Source organism: Polypterus senegalus, chromosome 9 (genome assembly GCF_016835505.1).
Source record: "Polypterus senegalus isolate Bchr_013 chromosome 9, ASM1683550v1, whole genome shotgun sequence".
In the NCBI taxonomy this organism is placed as follows: domain Eukaryota; kingdom Metazoa; phylum Chordata; class Cladistia; order Polypteriformes; family Polypteridae; genus Polypterus; species Polypterus senegalus.
Window position 1 is genome coordinate 172,995,944 of NC_053162.1, and position 22,770 is coordinate 173,018,713.

The window sequence follows — 22,770 nt, forward strand, 5'->3', positions numbered from 1 at the left end:
ATGTTAGGCTGTATTGACAAATAAGCAGTTGTTTGGATCTTAATGTGTGATTGTTTATCTCCTCATCTCCAGTTTGGCTGCACAGTGTTTGGAAAAACCCACCCATACTGGTTAGATTTACTGATTTACATCACCTTATAAAAGCCTGAAACGTGTCGTCCTTGAACTACAGAAAAAAAACACCAAATATTCTTCCACATCCCAAACGGCATGAGTCATTGGCCCAAGAGAGTGACCAGTCTCCAGAATGGATTCCTCCTTAGCACCCACTAGCGCCTGCATATTCTTAAGTTCCATGTTACCCTCTAATTGAATAAGAAAAGTTCATTTTATGGATAAATATATTTATTAACCTTTTGCATGTCAATATCTATTACTTATTTGTTTTGATGCAATTGGTGATGATGGTGATTGCTCATCTCCTATGCAGCCTCTGTTAGAGACCTAGGTCCAGCCAAGCCGAATAAAGGTGAGAACATTTTGGTATTGGTGTTTGTTCATTCATCAGGTGATGTTGAAACAATATGGTAGCTCCTGCATTGCTGGACAGAGAAAGTCATGCAGCTGTTCTGCGGCTCCACTTTTTGTAATATTTATTTATTTTTTGCACACCTAATGTGTGTGCAGACATTGGTAGTTACCTATATACCAAGTGAAACTTTCTGGCTGTAATGTTAGCTTTATTTAAAAAAAAAATAATAATAATTTGTCAGTAACCCACCTGCTGATCCCCTCTGTCATTGTCTAAGATAATTAAAGTTCAAATTTAATATTCTATAAATTGTGAATCATGAAGCCACCTACTAGCCAGGAAAATATTTTGGCAGTAGACTACCTAAATCGCAACAGTCACATATCAAATTTAAAATGGCAGAACTTTTCAGGTAAGAGAGGACAACCCACATTAACACAGAAAAAACATGAGCTCCACTGTTGTCTTTTCTTCAAAGTGGATGTAAAATAGATTGTCACTGAGGTCAATGTTCTTGCTTGTGATTGATCATATCTTGTAATTGGAATACTGTATGTCTCAGGTTTATTAGAGGGGTTGATTTTTTTTAAGTAAAGATGCCTTTAAGCTGGTAATGACATGGGTGCCGCCGGGAGTGGAAGCCTTTCCAGCAGCTCTGTGTGCGAGTTTATATTTCTACCTTTTTCTCTATTTTTCTCTATTTCAGTGATCACTCCTATCACTTTCTTTGTTTATCAGTATGCTACTGCTGGAGTATATGAATTTCCCTTTGGGATTAATATAGTATCTATCAGCATTTGCCTTCAGTTTAGATGGTATTTTAGAGCCGCCTTAGTATAATCATTTCTGCATTCTCAAATACATTTCCATATACTACATACTAGAAACTATGCAGTTTGGAATACTTCTTACCCAAAGGCTCATTCCATGCCTTTGAAGCTGTCCCTGACCAAATTACTTAATCCAAATGTTAGGAATTGTGTTCTCTCCATTTTTGCACTTCACACATTTCTTTTGAACTAGGGTGCAACATGAAAGGTTCTATTACAGAAGACTTCCAGGTATTTTAAGTTTTGTGTTCTCTGGAGACCACCATCTAGCCTGACTGTACTTTTGTAAAAGTTTTTGACATGATAAAAAGAATGTAGATTACTGCAGTTGAATTAATTACAAAAAGAATTTGTGTTCATCGGAGACATCAGGTTGTTGTTGTTGTTTTTTTTATTATTATTCTTACTCTTTGAATCGAGTGTTATTCAAAAATGTCGAAAGTGATGCCAATCTTACTGTTTCTTGGCAACATTGTGGCATAGTTTAGCAGCCCCACAGTTTAGGGTGCTGGGTGTTAAATTTTGCCTGTTCACCCTGTATCGGTGTGGAGTGTGTGGTGGGTTTTTTTTGGTGATGCTCCAGCTTCCAGCCTACATCCTAGAGACCTACAAGTTCATCTGTGGTGGTACTCTGATTTATGCTGTATGAGTGAGTGTGCCATTCTTTCCACACTTTGCACCTTCCAGAGGTATATCCTGCTTTCCCCCTGGTAATGCAGTGATAGGCTACTCTGCCCTAGAGCTCCTTTGGATTCAGTAGGTTTGGTAATAAATGAATGGGGTGGCATGTTTAAGTCTGCGGGTACAAACTTGGAATAAGTTATTTTGATGTTCAGTGGTATGTTTACATCTATTTCTTTTCAGTGAACGTAATTGTCTTGCTCATCAGAAAAAAGTCTTTTGTGAATGATACTAGCACATACTCAGAGGATAGCAGTTTACAGTTATAGACTGTTAATATGGTTCAGCTTTATGAAATATGTGGAATTCTCCTTTTTCTGAAGATCCAGTAGAAAGCTTATTGGGATGTGGTGCCTGAGAGAGTGCTGCTTGCCTGTTGGATCATCCATTTCAAAAGACATAAAAAAATGCAAAAACAAATACAAATTAAATTATGAAAAATTGCCACAAAATGAGAGGAATAAGATTTGCCTGTGACAGTAGTCTTTTGTGTTACATGGATTACAGGGTGATGTTACTGTGTGCCAGCACACACTAAGAAATTGTAAATTCACCACCTCTTGATTGTGTTTGCTTTCTTAATACAGCTGGTTTAAATGTGTTGAATGTATTCATTTTTTCAATTCACTTGGAATATCCACATCTTTGATCATGACAAAACGAAATGTGTAGTGAATGCACTCATTTCCTATTGTTTGCTAAGGTATTATGATCATTTATTTTGGTTTACAGAAAGATGAGTGGAGTCAAATAACTGCACTGTGAATATGGTGCATTGAGTGTCATGTTTGTAAGCATTATTCCTGACCGGGGAGGCATCTGCATAGTGATCATAGGCAGAGTAAATAGTGTGCAAGACTGCCATTTGTCAACATTTAAAGATACTTTACAGGCAAAATTATTTGAGTGACCTATAAACACAATGGATCACAAACTTGATCATAAACTTTGTCATTATTTAATGTGGCTTCTAGGAATTTCTGTTGGTATTAGTGTTATACTAACTATATAATACTGTTTTGTTATACTAATTATATAATTTTTTTAGAGAGAGAAAATAAATTAAATGCAATTAACAGCATAATACAATGTATGACATCATAATACATACTGTAGCAGTGAAGAATTGTATTGCACAAAACACAAGTATGTAAAACAATGTGACAAGGCAGAATTGCATTCCTACCCAGTAATTTCTTAAGTTAGCCTTTATAAAGTAAACAATTTATGTTAAATGGAGGAGAACAGAGATAAGCTTTAGACTCTGATTAACCAACTGACTGCAGTAGGAAGGCAGCTAGCTGTTAGTTACCGATAAAGTATCCTTGATGATGGTGATTGGAAAAATATGGCTATCTAGGCGAGTATAGTCATTAATTACATTTCTAGTATGTTTTCTGTCCTATGTTGTATGCAGGTTTAAAATAACGTCTAGTTTTAGGCCTACAATTATTTTTTTTTGTAGTCCAGATGTCACTGTGCAGTTTGGTTTGAGTGAGCAGATGTATTGCCATGCCCAGACTGTTATGGAGAAAGCGTTCATTTCTATAACCGCACCATAAAATATCACTGATTGATATCTCAACTTTTGACAGAGCAAAAACATATGGCACAAAGCTTTTTTGGTAAGACACCTTGTGTTTTCATTCCAGTTCAGGCTATAAATGATAAGTTTCAGGAAATTTACATGTTTCTACCCTATTAACCGTAGCACCATTTTAAAGGTGTAGGAGCTGAGGATTGTTTCCTTAAAATCTAAAACTATCTTCATCCATAGAATGTCAGAGATCTAGAGACTAGCAGTATGGTCCAGGTCCACACCTATAATTTTCCCCGGAGAAGCTCTGGTATAATAGTATGTAATGAGGAACTAAAATCCACAAACAAGAGCCTGGCAAAAATAGCTGGGGAGCCTAAATGCTGTAAGATGGGGCTGACAGCCATGTTTAGAGACAAACTGAAATCAAAAAACACCTCTGACATTGCAGAAATGGATGTTAATGCTGTTTTGCAGTAGTGCAGATTATCTTCCACTTTAGTATGTGTTAATGTCAAATGTTATCCTTATTTGATTTTTTTTAAACTAAGAATATTGCAAAGTTCTGGCATGATGGATTTATTGAGAACATTTATTATAGAGAAGCATGCTGCTTGTTGTTTGTTCTACTCAAGTGGATTTTGTATTTTGATAGGATCAACGACATGTACTAATAAGTATACACAAAGCGCAAACTGTGTAGACATTATACCTTTGTGGTATGTCTTGTAATCCTGAACTTGTGGAATGTGATTTAGTGCATTTACTGAAATGCCTTGCCTTTTTTAGTAGTACTATATATTTGAAGTACTTTTATGTTCAACTTGGTGGGACTGGGAAAATAAAAAGGGTGACCATCAAATTTAAGAAGCTGTGTAAATGATTGGCTAATTATATGACTAATGCTTCTATCTCCACTACTGGCCTACTTCAGAAAGCACATTTTGTAGCTATAGAAATCTGGAAATAATTGACCATTGCCGTAGGTAAGCTGGTTTTCATCTTGGATGCAAAAAATACCCTGTTGAAGTTTTTTTTTTTTTTTTTGCATTATTATGGACAGCTTTAGATTTGTTAAAAAAAAAATACAAAACCAAACATGATCAAGTATTTCCCTTTTGAAGTGTTTGAATGGTTAATTGTCTCATTTTTTTCATTCTTTTACGTGAAGTAATCTTGTAATTCATGAAGCAAGACAAACTCAAAATACATAATGACCTGTAAGATTGTGAAGCATTACGACCAAGTGAAAATGTGCCATCTGATTGTGATGTTTGTAATCTGGACACCCAGGAGGAGTATATATATTGTGTCTGAGTTGGCCTAGGAGTATCTGGAAATTACAAGGGAATGGACGGAAGAACTTCCTCAGAATGGGAAGGCCTGGTCAGGTCCTTCAGATTATCGCTACAGTGACCCTCATCAAGATAAGTGAAGTGAAAAAGATGATGAATGATGTTTGAATAGTGAAGTATCTTCTTAGAGTACATACAGTGCATCCGGAAAGTATTCACAGCACATCACTTTTTCCCGCATTTTATGTTACAGCCTTATTCCAAAATGGATTAAATTCATTTTTTTCCTCAGAATTCTACACACAACACCCCATAAAAACAAAGTGAAAAAAGTTTAATGGAGGTTTTTGCAAATTTATTAAAAATAAAAAAACTGAGACATCACATGTACATAAGTATTCACAGCCTTTGCTCAATACTTTGTTGATGCACCTTTGGCAGCAATTACAGCCTCAAGTCTTTTTGAATATGATGCCACAAGCTTGGCACACCTATCCTTGGCCAGTTTTGCCCATTCCTCTTTGCAGCACCTCTCAAACTCCATCAGGTTGGATGGGAAGCGTCGGAGCACAGCCATTTTATGATCTCTCCAGAGATGTTCAATCAGATTCAAGTCTGGGCTCTGGTTGGGCCACACAAGGACATTCACAGAGTTGTCCTGAAGCCACTCCTTTGCTATCTTGGCTGTGTGCTTAGGGTCGTTGTCCTGCTGAAAGATGAACCGTCGCTCCAGTCTGAGGTCAAGAGCACTCTGGAGCAGGTTTTCATCCAGGGTGTCTCTCTACATTGCTGCAGTCATCTTTCCCTTTATCCTGACCAGTCTCCCAGTTCCTGCCGCTGAAAAACATCCCCACAGCATAATGCTGCCACCACCATGCTTCACTGTAGGGATGGTATTGGCCTGGTGATGAGCGCTGCCTGGTTTCCTCCAAACGTGACGCACAGTTTAGATGGCCGGCCAGCTCTAGGAAGAATCCTGGTGGTTTTGAAATTTCTTCCACTTACAGATGATGGAGGCTACTGTGCTCATTGGGACCTTCAAAGCAGCAGAATTTTTTTCTGTAACCTTCCCCAGATTTGTGCCTCGAGACAATCCTGTCACGGAGGTCCACAGACAATACCTTTGACTTCATGCTTGGTTTGTGCTCTGACATGAACTGTCAACTGTGGGACCTTATATAGACGGGTGTGTGCCTTTCCAAATCCTGTCCAATCAACTGAATTTACCACAGGTGGACTCCAATTAAGCTGCAGAAACATCTCAAGGATGATCGGGGAAACAGGATGCACCGAGCTCAATTTTGAGCTTCATGGCAAAGGCTGTGAATACTTATGTACATGTGATTTCTCAATTTTTTTATTTTTAATAAATTTGCAAAAATCTCAAACTTTTTTTCACATTGTTGTCATGGGGTGTTGTATGTAGAATTCTGAGGAAAAAAATAATTTAATCCATTTTGGAATAAGGCTGTAACAGCACAAAATGTGGAAAAAGTGAAGCGCTGTGAATACTATCCGGATGCACTGTATAGTCAATAGTTTCAATGGTTAATTCTAAAGTGTTTTGCCTAAGAAGGCCCCTCTACAAGGAAATTACATGCATTGCTAGAGTGTAAACTGCATTCCAGAGATTCACAAAAGTCTTCTGACAGTACATAAATGGCCTATTCTAATAAGAGATCGTCTAAATTTACATAAAAAGTAGAGTTGGGATTGGTTTACAGTGGTTGAATATTTTCTGGTAGAATTTTAGTTAATATGAAGTGCTGTCCAAATATCACAAGTATCATCTTGATATGGCTACATAACACAGAATTTTTTATTTTCACTGAGATCAGCAGGACTTTATGATCATGTCAAGCATTCTTTAGCCTTAAATGTGTGGAAAACATAAGGAGAGGTCTTCTCAGGCTAATGACTGTTTTATGGACCTGGATTGGATTTGCAGCTAGTTACGTATGTTATAGTGATGTTCATTACACATTACTGTATTGGATTTAGAATGTTCAGTAAGTCATGGATATACAGTTTGCTAGTTGTTTGCCTTACTTGGTGACCTTGTGTAAAATATGTTAAGCTCTCCTAAGCCTAAAGTATTATACTATTGATCAACTAGAATGGAAAAATAACTGAATGTTTATTTGGCTTACATGGCTTCATCAAAGTTATATTGCTGCTCAATGATGGCAAAAATATGATTGCATGCAGTGCAGCTACAAGAATAGCTGCTAAGTGTTGGTGGGTAATGTCCTGTTTGACTGTAGAATGTCAGAAATGCTACAATATTAAACAAATTATTTAAAAGTCTACACTTATAAAAATACTAACAGCTCCAATGAACAAACACCTGCTTATGTGGCGTACTTAGAGGGTTTGAGTTTTAACACACAGTTGCAGGAATTGTGCATCTCCTTTGAAAATCCTAACAGTTTAAATTTGTTAAACTGAAAAGGTAATTTCAACACAGAAAAAGAAGTAGAAGGCTTTTGTTACATTTTTAATCCTTTGACAGAGTCCATTCAAAAATAAAAATGTGATAACTACATGCTTTGGTTACATTTCTTGCTCTTTTAATCAGTAATGAGTTGGAATAGTTTTAACTTATGGGGTCTCACAGGTCAATGAGAAGTTGAATTGACAGCAAGATAGATTGGCAGCTAATAAACACTGCATATAGTAAAGGTGGGGTGGGTGAGATTTACACAGAAGAAATCTCCACAGAAGAGTTTTGGCTTATTTGTACCACTCTGTATAATTAACTCTTTTAGGGCTAATTTTTTTTTGTTTCTTTTCTCCCAGGGCTAAATATTTTTCCAAAAACTAACTTTTATGTTAAAAAAGAACACAAAGCAATGGTTTAACATATCAAATCAACAAAAAATATTTACTTTCAACAAATGTTACTGTCTTGCATGTTGTATGAGCCTACATACTATATGATTTCACACACATATCACATACACGTTACAAAGCAAAGTATGATATCGTTCAAAGCAGCCAATTGCATGCATTGCCACATTGCAATGCTTACAAGATGTGTTGCACTGGTGCTTCCTTTTCAATTGTCTGTTGCTGCACTTCCTCACATATATTGTTAATGTGTACTATAGAGAGACAAGTCACCCATTTGACATCGTGACATGCCTCTGCCACCAAGTTTTCCGTCCGCATGAAAACCGTATTGTCACCTCTTTTCATCTTCAGCTTGTCTGGCTTAAACTGTGAAAGCATGTGTCTCCTTTTCACTCATACTGCACCAGAAGCTCCCAAAATTGTCCATGCACACAACATGACCCAAATGTTCATAGCCCTGAAGCAGCACTAGTACAACCTAACTTGTCAAGGGACAGTTCTCTCTTTGAAAGAAATACTTTCCTGTATATGTAGTTACTTTCAGGCCGAAACCAGTGTTTGCTTCTGCCAGTACAAAGTCCTTTATGCTATACTTTGTGGGCTTGTCTGGCATATATTGGCGGAAAAAAAGCGTCCATTGTATTTTGTCATAGATTCATGCACAGACAAATCACAGCCGTGCTGATAAAATTGTCTATATGTTGGTTCCACAATGTCATGCAGGGGCTGAACTTTATACATGGGGTTATAGCCTGGTCACTCCTTGGGATTTGCTTCTGGGTATCACAGAAGTGAAATAACTTTGCAGCAGTAGGTACCTATCATATGGCATAACCTGTCCAAAGCCACCAGGGGACAAAGCATATTTGGAACAATGCTACCTTAAGTTATATCATCAGTCTAGTCCCATCTCTATTTGTAATACCACAAAGCCGTTCATCTCGTCTTTTGTTGTGAGTTTCCACTTTGAAAAACGAGGATGCAGTGTAAGCGCAGCCCACGATTCAAAAGATTTCTATGCATACCTGTTTGTCTCGTATGACTAGCTGAAAAGCAACATCAGAAGAGAACAGCCTGAAGTAGTGCAGCAGCTGGTAATCTGTCATGTCCAACAACAAGTCATGCTGTCTTGTGAATTCTGGTAGCCAGTTTGGCTTCCACGGATCAATGTCTGCGTATTCCTCCCACATGAACTGGCAAATGATCAGCTGGGGCAGCATCGGCTGATGTCCTATCAGTTGATGCCAGTTCCTCACTCTCTTGCTCAATCTCCTAATCACTGTCAATGAAATCTGATTCTGAAAAATTAGTCCGACTTAACGATGATGCGCAAAACATTGTCTGAGTGTTTTCTTTTCTGCATTTCGCTCCCTCGTGAGATGTCGATGCCATCTTGCCTTTGTTTACATTTCGTAACTCATGCACACGCAAGGAATAGATGCCTAGTCAATGAGTCTAACGGTCATTCAAGCAGAGAGGGAATGGCTGTGACGTAACAGTGAGTTTTGTCAGCATTAACAGCTGATTGTCACCCTCTACCCCTGGATGCCGACTTTTGTCGACATGTGCCCTCAACCCCTCCTGTCCACGGAAGTCAATAATCTGCCCTAAAAGAGTTAATAGATAAAGAAGTTTTTATTTTGTATAGGAAACTCAAGAGCAATGTTAAAAGTTTGTGATGCTGCAATGATTTGAAATGTAAAAGCAATACATTTTATGTGTACATAGAGATTTCTGTATAAGTTGACAGTCCATGAGTACTCCTGTAAACCACAAACCAAGACCAAAATGGTAAATGGGGCATCTCAAATACTAGGGAGGGCATGGGGATGATAAACTCTCAAAAACCCACGTCTTATACCTGACAGCATTGGGGGCTGGCTATGGTTGCTTAGCCAACCAATATTACGAATGCAGTTAAGTATAGTATTTTGTCTTTTATAATGCATAAGCTACTTCATTTTCATAATTGTGATTTCAACATTAAATCAGCCTAGTACTCTGCAACATGAGCTGACTAGAATGTTTGTCTGCTGATTTTTGCTAAATTTAGAATTCACAGGCTAATTGGAGAAAGGAAAGAATCAAGAAGCCTTCTAAAATTGCCTATTTCATTCAGCAACAAATGGGGGAAGCAAAACATCACAGGATGCCCTGCATGGGAAATTAATGTGGACCATATATCAGTGTTTTGAGAGCTGAATCATGTCCAGTCTGTTTTACATGACTGTGATGGTTTAATAAATTGTTGAAAATGGCAGGTTGCTGGTCTACATGTGCCTTGAGGCATTTTCTTATTAGGTGCAGCAGATTGCCAAATTTGTGCCTTTAGGGATATGATTTAAACTTTAACTACTGGAAAATGAAAGAAAATGTAAATTGCACTATATTGTTGTAACATTTTAAAATGTGAAATTGCAATATTTTAACTTGATTCAAGTTTAAAGATAGAATTGTCTTAGAGTTCTGGCAGTTTCGACCCCTAATATATAGTCTTGATAAGGAAATAGTCATCTCAATGTAGGGAGCTACAATTGTCCACTTGTCTGTCCAACTATTTTCCAACCCACTTGTACATTTCTTCATTCTGGGGTGGTAGTGCCTGTCCCAGCTGCACAAGATACACAGGACCCCACTCCATAGCAAGTACACTCATGAAAACGCACTTGTGTGTATTGAGACAATTCAGAGTCACTTCATTAACCTCCTTGTGTTTGGGATGTGAAAGGGAAACCAGAGTCCCAGGAGGAAAACTCTCAAAGACAGAAGCAGAATGACAAACTCCCCATAGGCCATACCAGGTTTCCTTCTAGGATTCAAAAACTGACACAAATGTCAAACCAAGGTGCGATCTCTGTATTTTTTATTTTTGCATGACCTTTGGAGGTTCAAGTTCAGGGTCAACCTTTGTACAACACCCTGGAGCAGTTTAAGTTAAGCACCTTGCTCAAGGACCCAATGGAATATGATTCCTTCTAGAAGAAACTGTATTAGCACCAGCAGACTTCCAGATACCAGTGCAGATCATTAGCCTCAGAGCCACCACTGGTCTATAATAGTAATGAAACAGCATTTCAAAGTTTGCACATTGGTTAGACATTTGTATGGCCTTTGTGTATAATGCTGCTTTGAAGAATGAGTGAGAAGTGCTGAGGCTATATGAATTATCTTTAATATAATTGGACATCATTTGCATAGTAATTTCACTAAGTATGTTTTGGGGAAAATATGTCCTTGTGTCATCACGTTTGTCAAAGAATCCATAGATTAAGCATTTATTTAAATAAATTCTTTACATTAAAAAAAAGGTGTTAAGCCAAGAAGTTTGGGGATTAGTACACCGTGTCTTGCATGTATTGATCTTGGCTTCAATAATAAGAGCATTTGTTTTTTTTAAGGTTTCAGCAGTGGAGTCCTTGTTGATGCATAGTGTTGAAGTTTTTTATGAGTTCCACACCAGCACAGCAGCAGGTTCAGACCTCTTTTCTGACAAATGGTTCAATTCATATTCCCTATTCTGAATGGACCATGATGTTCATGACAAGAGCATATTCACCAATAATTTCATCACATCATTTTTCCCTGTTTGTAACTACTCGAGTGTTTGTGCTTCAGGATTACAGACATTGTGACATAACAGTTAATAGTAGACTGTAAATCATAAGGTGATGGTTCAGCTCCCTCTCTCACTCTGTATTCTGTGTGATCCTGGCCAAACAGCTTAATCTGTGTCACAGGAATGCAAGTGTTGAATCTGCTAAAATAAATGAGGGGTTTTTTTTTTTTTGGTTTTTTTTTACAAATCATTGTTCTTGTTGTACTTTACTGCTAACTTTGTCTGCTAGGACTCATCACTTGTTCATTATTTTGGACATTGTGCATTGGGGCCAGCTAGTCAAAAAAATATCCATTACCTGCTTGGTGATTTTTCTTTTCACATTAAGCTGCATGTTCTCCTGGCAGTTCATGATCTAAATGCTATCCTCAGACAGTTAGGGGTGAATGGTGTCAGCAATGCACATCTTTGTTTCTGTCTGAAAGGGGGAGGGGACACAGTAACTCTGGCCTTCTTGTGGATTCCAGCTGTGCGTCCTTTATAGAAAATATCGACAGAATCATCTCCTTCCATTTTCTTCATATCTGTCTTGGGTCATTACACATTTATTTGACTTTGCCTGAATTTGTTTTGTTGTTAAGATTGAAGGTGAGGTTGAGGGAATTTATTTTTTTTTTCTCCTTCGTGATGAAAAGTTAGATTATCCGTGCTAATATGTCTGTTTCTTTCTCTCACAGTGGGTAACCATCTTGGAGCAATGGTACATCAAAGGTAAGCCTGGCCTTTTCAATTTACACAGAGTATTGATAGATTATAAATTATTATTGATCCTGTAGTCTTAGAGTCAGCAGTCTCCGTTCAGGATAACCAACTGGGCTGGCATTGCAAAGTGGGCTTGCCGAGATAACTTGCAGAAAACAGTGTTACATTTCAACATGAAAATATAATGCATACTTTTGTAAAGATGCTTAAAGTATTTGTCTAGAGTAAAGGGCTGTTTTATTGCATCTGGTCTTTTTAATGTTTTAACAAATATACTATCAATATATCAAACTCCTAGGTGGTATGATAGAGGTTTGGGGTACTTCCAATGTTTCATGCAATGCCATCAAATTACTGTTATATTAGCACTTTTTAAACAGTGAAACAATGATGCTGATTTGAATTAAAACAAAGATTTTGGGTAAGAGTATTGAATATAATGGCAGTCAATAATGCATACATTTAATGGATAATTGTTAGTGGTATTAAAAGACAATTGTTAAACAAATGGACACATCTGAGGTAATACACAGCTACATCTGCATCATTTGTGACAGAATTTGAGAAATACAGGAGAAGATTTGGGTTCTCCAGGTTAATTATAGTTTCTACTCTGGGAGTTATGGTCTTGGTTTTTTCCCTTAAATTCTATATTTTAAATGTAGAAGAAAATGTTAGCAAATGATTTTGCAGTAGTGTCCTGTTTAGAATGCTCTGCTGGTAATTTGCTCAAGTCTGTTTCATAGTATTTTCAACTTTACGTATTTCAGTTCAGGACATGGTCATTACAGGGTCAGTATGAAATCTGGAATTGTCAAATGAATAATATATAGCAGTGTGCCTCAAACATTATCATTTAGCAGCCTTAAAGTGCTGGTGTTTCAGTGCCTTCTTCAGTATGGTGTCCGTGTTGAGCTCAAAACGGGTCACTAGTGATTCAGAGTAGAGAAACGCTTCTTCAGTGCTTCTCTATCTCTCTCTCTCTCACTCACCACCATTATTGTTGATATAAATAAGCAATGGTTTAAGTGTACCCCCTTATTCCAGGCAAACTAAAAAAAACTGGCACATTTATCCCATGAAGCCAAAGTTCTGGAAGTCATTTCCCCCCTCTCCATAGTCAAATCTAATAGTGTCATGCTTGTGAGTATACCACTAACTTTCTAAATGCTTGTTATGCATCTGTATCTGTAAAATATTTATTATTTGACGTGTGTTTTGGCAAATACTATATATGTCAATCATTTTATAATATTGGTACTATTCTGTTTGTAAGGCACAGTGCTTGCATAAAGACTAAAGTACATTTTAGAACGTACAGGACCACTGTTTAGAATATACATAACCGCTGACTGAGCCCAGCATCTGCTTGACATAACAATTAGGTGTGTTTTAAGATCCGAATTGATTAAGACCTTCTGCACATATTTGTCTTTATTGTGTCACTTTTTTAAAAGTAGATACTGTATATATCAAAGGTGCCAGCTTAGCTGCTTCACTTATTAAATTGACTGCTGACAAAGAAAAGGAAAAAGGCTCAGGATCTCAAGAGTATTCTTTGTGGGCACTTCAACTTTAGGAGTCCTGTTATTTTATGAATTCATATAGCATCTTTATGAACTCCATTTGGGGGGGGCTAGGGGCAGAGAACTTGCCAAAAAATATTCACATCTATTTAAATGTCCTAAAACCAGTTATGCTTAGTGCATATTAATACACCAGGCTTTTACTGTACTGAATTAACAAAGAAGTTGTTTTTTGGTGTCTTAAAGATTTTGTGGAGTGTGTGCGTTTTTTTTTGGGGGTTTATTCTGTGTTCTATTTGCAAATTAGGTAGAATTGGCTCAGCTCTTTTATTGGAGGGTCTCCTTTTAAGATAACACCTTAGGCCGAAAGAAACACATTATCTACTCAACTGTTGGCTAATTTGTTTGCATTTTCATTCAAAGTCAATTGGCAGTGTTTAAGAACTCAATCATAGTTTAATTTTAAAAATGTAAGAAAAAAAATTTTGGTTACATTTCTGTTCACCATGTTGTTACAATTTATATTTATTTGGTCTCACTTAAGTATTTGCAATGAACATGTGCTGTCGCTGTATATGTCCAAGTATAGAGTTTGAAGATTTGTACATCCAAATTCGTTATGCCATTTTGAAAAAAAGAGTCCCTTAAAATGGACTACTTTAGACTAGAAGTTGGCTTTTATGGTACTGTTAGAATTTATAATAGAGTATTTATAGAGAAATAAATATGTATTGGAATATGAGATGTAACAATCATACTGGAGAAGTGAAAGAGTATATCTGTCTAAAGGAAGTCTCGAATACACAAACATAGCAAGATATGTCTAATATTACTCAGGCTGGGAGAGTTCTGTGTAAAGAGTTCATTAGTGACAGGGCTGCACAATGTTAAAACAAGGACTTGAAAGCTAAAGATGCTTCATGCATTAGGGAGACTGAAGTTAGTGTGATAAAATCCAGGTGGTTGAGCCATGTAAGCCAAGTGCATAATAAGATATTTCACATTAGAAAGTCCTCAGCTATTCTTAGGAAGGTTACATTTAAATCCAAGGTGCCTTTTGAGTGGCAAATGATCACTAGAAGGAGTGTGAATGTTTTAACAAAGTGGGTTGCACCATGTTGTTTTTTTTTTTTTTATAAAAAAAAAGCGTACATGTACATAATTTGCAATTGTAAGTAATACATTGACATCATACAGTAAGAAAGCAAGAATATATGTGGTTTAATGGAGTAGGCCTGCCTTTCTGAAAGCAATACAAAAAAGTACCCACAAATTTGGAATGCAGTGGTTAAGGGCATTGATTTAACATGTATATTTTCTCCATGTGTACATGAAGTGACTTAGTTGGTGAAGAGACAAACCAACTTAAAGTGTACACAGGGAGTCGGGGCTGGTAAACTCAGAGGCGAGAGTCTCATACAGTGGGAGTGATACGAGGAGTATAATTTAACTATTGTGTACAGTTTTTAAATGTTCTCAAAAAATCTTTCAGGTGGTTGTGGACTATTGTTCAGTTTACATATCTGACACACGTGTACTTTTAAATACAATAATAAATGTGGGTTTAGCCTCTAGTGAGACACACTGTGTGTCAGCCAGGGCGAAAACTAAAGTCAAGGCCAGAAATAGGCACGTCATTTTTGAAAACCCATATATGTCACTGAGGCTGAAACAATATTATGCCTAGATTTCTTCATTGCACTGTGGGGGAAACTGATCATTGAATATAGAAAAGAGGTGGTTTATTAACTGTTCAAAAGCTGGTGCAACTGTTTTTTGAATCTGGGAGCAGTCATTTTTCTCATGGGGCAAAAAAAAAAAATTTTTCATCATCCAAAATGTATGGAATAATTTTGATGATCAATATTCCATGTCTAGTCTACACTTGGATTAAAGGCTTTCCCACTTCTGCAAATTTCAGTTAATTTTAGGTTGTGTTGATTGGCCATTTCCTGCTGAAACAAGTGTATTTGTGACTGTATTTGGTAATATTTTTCAAACTGCTTATTCCAGTATAGAATTCTGATCATGGCTCTGGATACTAATGTTCTACAGTACATGTTGATAGTCACATACAAATAAGAATTTCATTGCACATGTGACAATATTGACCTTGCGAACCAAGAGTGGGGTCAGACCCGTTACAGAACATGCACATCTGTCACTTGTATATCATAAGGTACATTCATTTCCGCAGGGCTAACTTCGAATCAGTCATAATTCAACATAACCTACACTGCATTGGGATGTGGGAGGTATCTCAATTATCTGTGTAATAACCTTTTATAAAAAAAAAATCTGTTTTGTCAATTTCTGCTTTCTTAAAAGTGGTCATTTTTGTGAAGGGGTGGGAAAATTATTGGAAACTGGATTGACTCATGTTTGGAATGCAGTGAGATGCAGATCTTTAGCTTGGAGCAGGAGGTTGATTATGCAGAGTGCATTTAGCATCATGTGTAAGCAACACTTAACAGATGTTGCAGTTCTTCTGCACAGAACAGCAGTTAGCATACCTGCAGTATTTTAGAGAAGACTATGAAGACTGGTCATTTTGTATCCTGTTATATTAGACGTGTGAAAATTGCCAAAAGCATGAACTTCTTTCTTCTAAGGAGGATTTAGTTTTTAAACTAGTTTTGCAGTACTCTTTACATGTAACAATATGGCAACTATTTATTTGTTTTTTATATATGTAATCAAGAGTATAACTGAGCAATTAGTTATGTACTGGAAAATGTTCTGCATTTAAAATATCTCCATATCCACTTGTGAAATATTTGTATGTATATACGGTTAAAGGAGTTTTGAGTTTCAGTGGTATTTTAATGAACTAAGTAAGCAGGCCTAATGGGGGAACTTGTTGATCATTGTTTTATCTTGAAACACACTTTTGTAGTGTATAGCATTTTTTTGGGCTTTTCCCCCTTCCCCTTTTTGCTGTGTTATATTAAAGATTACCCTTTGTTTCGGATTACACAGAAACATGTATTTTGGTAGGTCTATGTTTTCAAAACAGGTAGTAAGTAACATTGCAAATAACAATCAATGTCTCATTTTTGTGTTTTCTGTAATCCTGAGTCTGCTCTAAACATCTGTGTAGCTGTGAATAAGTGAAAGTTATGGGCCTTTATGGATCCTGAAAAGCAAGATCATTACAGTAAGAAACCAGGCAATACGAGGTGGTCTGTCTAAATGGTTGTAATAGAGGTATACATGGAATACAGTTTTCTACAAATTTCCTAAAAATAATTGTTCATAATAAGTATAATAATCATTCTAATGGGTATATACAGTATTTTATGTGAACACAAGGACACTGTACACTACAATTTGTAAAAAGTTACTTTATAAAATTGAACATTTATTTTTTTTTTGCCAATTGAATTAAAAATATCAGATTCCCCTCCCCCAAGTAATTTTACAGAAAATATTTTAATTTATATCACTTTGTGTTCATGTGTTTTTTTCCCCTCCTCTTGTATAGGGCAATTATGACAGAAGACTTCAAAGTGCCTGATAAAATGGTTGGATTCAGTAAGTAGAATATTTGTGTGTGTGTTCAAGGACTGTCAAAGCAGTAGGATCTTTTAAGCATAAGTAAATGGAGACCTGCTAGAAGCACATTAAACTGGAAAAGCTTGAAAAATATCTGTTAAGTTGCCAGTAGTTATTGTAAAATAGTTCTTTAATGAGAAAAAATTAATGAAACACAGGGCTATAAATCTATGAAGTCTGTTGCTTTGATTTATTAATGAATAAGTACTGGTTTGGGGACTTTCAGATCACCCTCATAAATTGTGCATTCTGGGTGAATAGGAATTGGCAAGGTCCCTTGGCTTTGTGACCTCTTATGGATCATACTTAGAGGATTAATTGTTGATCACCATAGCAATACTGTGCTTACATCCACGACATTTGTCCAAGATTGTCTGTTATTCATTAATTTTTTCCATACATTTTTGTTCCGATACAGGTTCAAGGTTGGGGGTGCTCTGGCGTCTATACCAGACAGTCGACCACACTGTTCTGTGCACACTCAACTATACAGTGTCAGTTTAGACACTGCTGTCAACCTGACTTTCAGTCCATTGAGATGTCAGTGGAAACAAGAATCCATCCATCCTTCCGCTTATCCGGGGTCGGGTCACGGGGGCAGCAGCTTGAGCAGAGATGCCCAGACTTCCCTCTCCCTGGCCACTTCTTCCAGCTCTTCCGGGAAAATCCCAAGGCATTCCCAGGCCAGCCGGGAGACAGTCCCTCTAGCGTGTCCTTTGTCTTCCCCGGGGCCTCCTCCCGGTTGGACGTGCCAGGAACACCTCACCAGGGAGGCATCCTGGTCAGATGCCCGAGCCACCTCATCTGACTCCTCTCGATGCGGAGGAGTAGCGGCTCTAGCTCTACTCTGAGCCCCTCCCGGATGACTGAGTTTCTCACCCTATCTTTAAGGGAAAGCCCAGACACCCTGCGGAGGAAACTCATTTCAGCCGCGTGTATTCGCAATCTCATTCTTTCTGTCACTACCCATAGCTCATGACCATAGGTGAGGGTAGGAACGTAGATCGACTGGTAAATTGAGAGCTTCGCCTTACGGCTCAGCTCTTTTTTCACCACGACAGACCGATGCAGAGCCTGCATCACTGCGGATGCTGCACCGATCCGCCTGTCGATTTCATGGTTCATTCTTCCCTCACTCGTGAACAAGACCCCGAGATGCTTGGTCTCGGATTTGGAGGTGCTGATTCTCATCCCAGCCGCTTGACACTCAGCTGCGAACCGATCCAGAGAGAGCTGAAGATCACGGCCCGATGAAGCAAACAGGACAACATCATCTGCAAAAAGCAGTGACCCAATCCTGAGTCCACCAAACCGGACCCCTTCAACACCCTGGCTGCGCCTAGAAATTCTGTCCCTAAAAGTTATGAACAGAATCGGTGACAAAGGGCAGCCCTGGCGGAGTCCAACTCTCACTGGAAACGGGCTCGACTTACTGCCGGCAATGCGGACCAAGCTCTGACACCGGTTGTACAGGGACCGAACAGCTCTTATCAGTGGGTCCGGTACCCCATACTCCCGGAGCACCCCCCCCACAAGGTTCCCAGAGGGACACGGTCGAACGCCTTTTCCAAGTCCACAAAACACATGTAGACTGGCTGGGCAAACTCCCATGCACCCTCTAGGATTCTGCTAAGGGTGTAGAGCTGGTCCACTGTTCCGCGACCTGGACAAAAACCACACTGTTCCTCCTGAATCCGAGGTTCGACTATCCGACGGACCCTCCTCTCCAGAACCCCTGAATAGACTTTTCCAGGGAGGCTGAGGAGTGTGATCCCTCTATAGTTGCAACACACCCTCCAGTCCCCCTTTTAAAAGAGGGGGACCACCACCTCAGTCTGCCAATCCAGCCTTGCCAACATTGGAAGGCATGTTAGTGGGATTGAGGAGGTCTTCGAAGTACTCCCCAACGACCCACAACGTCCGAGTCGAGGTCAGCAGCGCACCATCCCCACCATATACGGTGTTGACACTGCACTGCTTCCCCCTCCTGAGACACCGGACGGTGGACCAGAATCTCCTCAAAGCCGTCTAAAAGTCATTCTCCATGGCCTCCCCAAACTCCTCCCATGCCAGAGTTTTTGCCTCAGTAACCACCAAAGCTGCATTCCGCTTGGCCTGCCAGTACCTATCAGCTGCCTCCAGAGACCCACAGGACAAAAAGGTCCTATAGGACTCCTTCAGCTTGACGGCATCCCTCACCGCCGGTGTCCACCAACGGGTTCGGGGATTGCCACCACGACAGGCACTGACCACCTTGCGGCAACAGCTCTGGTCAGCTGCCTCAACAATAGAGGCACGGAACATGGCCCATTCGGACTCAATGTCCCCCACCTCCCTTGGGATGTGGTCGAAGTTCTGCCGAAGGTGGGAGTTGAAGCTACTTCTGACAGGGGACTCTGCCAGCTGTTCTCAGCAGACCCTCACAACACGTTTGGGCCTACCAGGCCTGACTGGCATCTTCCCCCACCATCGAAGCCAACTGCCCACCAGGTGGTGATCAGTTGACAGCTCCACCCCTCTCTTCACCCGAGTGTCCAAGACATGTGGCCGAAAGTCTAATGACACGACCACAAAGTCAATCATCGAACTGAGGCCTAGGGTGTCCTGGTGCCAAGTGCACATATGAACAACCCAATGCTTTAACATGGTGTTTGTTATGGACAATCCGTGATGAGCACAGAAGTCCAATAACAAAACACCGCTCGGGTTCAGATCGGGGGAGGGGGGCATTCCTCCCAAGCACACCCCTTCCAGGTCTCACTGTCATAGCCCACGTGAGCATTGAAGTCTCCCAGCAGAGCGAGGGAGTCCCCAGAAGGTATGCTCTCTAGCACCCTCTCCAGAGACTCCAAAAAGGGTGGATACTCCAAACTGCTGTTTGGCGCATATGCACAAACAGTCAGGACCCTTCCCCCCCACCACCACCCGAAGGCGGAGGGAGGCCACCCTGTCGTCCACCGGGGTAAACCCCAATGCACAGGCTCCAAGTCGGGGGGCAATAAGTATGCCCACATCTGCTTGGCGCCTCTCACCGGGGGCAACTCCAGAGTGGTAGAGAGTCCAGCCCCTCTCACGGAATTTGGTTCCAGAGTCCGAACTGTGCGTCGAGGTTTGTCCGACTATATCTAGCCAGAACCTCTCGACCTCGTGCATTAGCTCAGGCAACAGGAAACAAGAATACTTGGAGAAATTCTACACAGATTTGTAAAGATAATAAAACAATAATGTTATGAAACACATTTATTCCAGAGTGGAGTCTTGGAGGAATCAAAACCTTAAACCATCAGTACTACAACTACTACTACTGCTGCTGTGGGCAAAGTAGTAAATAGGCCATTACACGGCCCACTCAGCCGCACCCAAACTCGCAAGACATTTTGGAATTGCCAATTAATTTAACATGTACATCTCAGGAATATAAAGTCACTACATTAAAATCAAATTCTCATTATTTAGAAAGAATTGCATGTGGCATCTGTTTCATATTTGAAGTTTTACCTATTGTGTAAATATAAATCTGACATTAAAACTCATATTAACAGCTGCCATTTTTTGACTCCTTCCTGAGGTGCTTAAATGTTAAATTGATCTGCGTCACACTGAATCTAATAAACTAGTAATAGACTAGTAATTGTAACAGTAGTAGTGGTACATTGGGATGCTAAAATTTTTAATTGTAACTTTTGACAGAATTTCAGCAAAAATCCTTGTGCTGTTCTTGGTGAAATTACATTGTGCTATTTTCCTTATGGGAAAGATCCATTGAATTTAGTAATAGATTCTGAAACCGTTCCACAGGTTATCCATGATTATGAACAATTGTCTTTGTGACACACTGATTAAGTACTTTTAACCAATAGATTATTTAACAGCAGTAATACTGCTTCATACATTAGGCAAGACACAGCTATAGTGCCTCACTAGGGCTGCTCTCAGAAGTGGGTTTTTTTTTTTGTCATTCTTGCCTGTTTTTGAGGAGCGTTTAATGTGGGTTTTTTCTTCTGTTAAAACATATTTTCCCTTCAAATTAAAATACTTATCTGAAAGAACAGTTGATTTGCTTTGTCTAATGAATATATTCTTTATTCTGGTCACTTCATGAAAGTTCTGTTTGATTGCTGTTTCACGTTTTACTGAATTTTAATGAGTGGTCTCTTAAATGGAAGTGCATTGTTTCAAAATAAGTTGCTTTCCTTATTTTTACTATCTAAACCCCTGTTAGGAGCCCCCCAACCCTTAGGTTCTACAATACATAAAACAAGGAATATCACGAAAGACACAAAGATAACTACAAAATAATTGGGAAAATAAGTATTGAGAGATATGAAATACCATAAAAAGAGATTAACATTTACATTATTAAATATTGATAAAGAATTCACCAAAAGCAGCAAACTAAAGATCAGAAACTAATGCCATGTTTTGATAACTGGCCACACCATAACATTTCCCTGAAAGTTTCTTTTGGTGCTGAGAATCCTGCATATTCAATACTTCTGTATACCATTTTGTTTTTCATTTTATAATAAACCCATTTATTTAAAAGCATATATGTGTGAACAAAGTACTAAAATCGCAAACCCTGTTTTTAAGCCTAGCTAAGTCGTGATATAATCCTTTTCACTTACTTGTAGGATTTCTCAAATGTAAATTTTTGGTGGCTCTGCCAAATCTTTCATAGTCTCTTTTTAAATGGTACAAAATTTAAACCACTTAAAATTACTCCAAAACTTAAAATGTCCACCACCACAGTTTTATTTCCCCCCAAATAACCTTGAATTACTAGGCAAGTTTGTCTACAGATTGCAGATCTACATTTTACTGATTGGAGATTATTTTTAGTCTTTTGGATGTAAGTTTATGTATATTGGCCAGTCAGAATTTAACTGGACACCTTTCTTGCTTTTATCTGTTTATTTTTAAAGATCATAGTATTGGTACTATAGATGAGTGTACATAATGCCACTATCACCCAACTGCCCCCCCAACCCCCCCATATGGCTTATGCACAGGTTAATAATGTCACAAAAATTTATAAGGTTAAAAACTGTCAATAAACAGGGAACAGATTGAGCTACAACATTAAATATAAATTGAATGACTTTTAATTATGTGTTTGCAGTTGCAGCAGCAAAATTAGAGATTTAGTTATGTTTACCTGTTACCCTGCATGGTGAGTGTTTTTATCTTCAGTTGTCTGGAAACCCATAACTTCAGTAAGCCTTAGAATAACAGTGTTTAGTGTGGTTAGAATTGAAACTTCTTTGAGGCTTCAAGTTTCTGGATAATCAAAGATTTTAAGACTAACCCTCAGTGACCTCCAATTTCTTTTAACTGGATTTGTTTATGAAAGGAGAAATTAATACAGTTTTATTGAAATTGCTTCCTTTTGCTCTTTAATGTTAATTGTATGAAAAAAATACATTGGATTTCTTGCAGATGCTCAAAAGCAAACAGTCTCAAATAGAGAAAAAGAGCACCGTCTGTGACTAACTGTACTTGTTGAAGTGTAGATCACTTCATCAAACATGCTTGAACAAAAAAAAAATCAAATTATTCATGTTTTGATAACGTGCATCATGGCATTGGCAAAAGCTGCTTGTGACATTGTCATTCTTTCAAATGGGCCACATTCCCACTGGCATTCTAGATTCTGCAGCAACTGCATAATACACAAACTTGCAGCAGGTTAACAGATTCAAA

The 22,770-nt window shown here is 38.6% G+C and overlaps 1 protein-coding gene across 2 annotated transcripts in view; it reads left to right on the plus strand.

Moving 5' to 3' along the window:
* fubp3 (far upstream element (FUSE) binding protein 3) overlaps nucleotides 1–22,770 on the plus strand; it is a 97,655-nt gene that overhangs the window by 35,813 nt on the left and 39,072 nt on the right. For both annotated transcript variants that reach the window (XM_039764264.1, XM_039764265.1), the window contains exons 3-4: nucleotides 11,962–11,995; nucleotides 16,997–17,046. In XM_039764264.1, coding sequence (XP_039620198.1) covers nucleotides 11,962–11,995; nucleotides 16,997–17,046 — 84 coding nt within the window. The remainder of the gene's footprint in view (nucleotides 1–11,961; nucleotides 11,996–16,996; nucleotides 17,047–22,770) is intronic.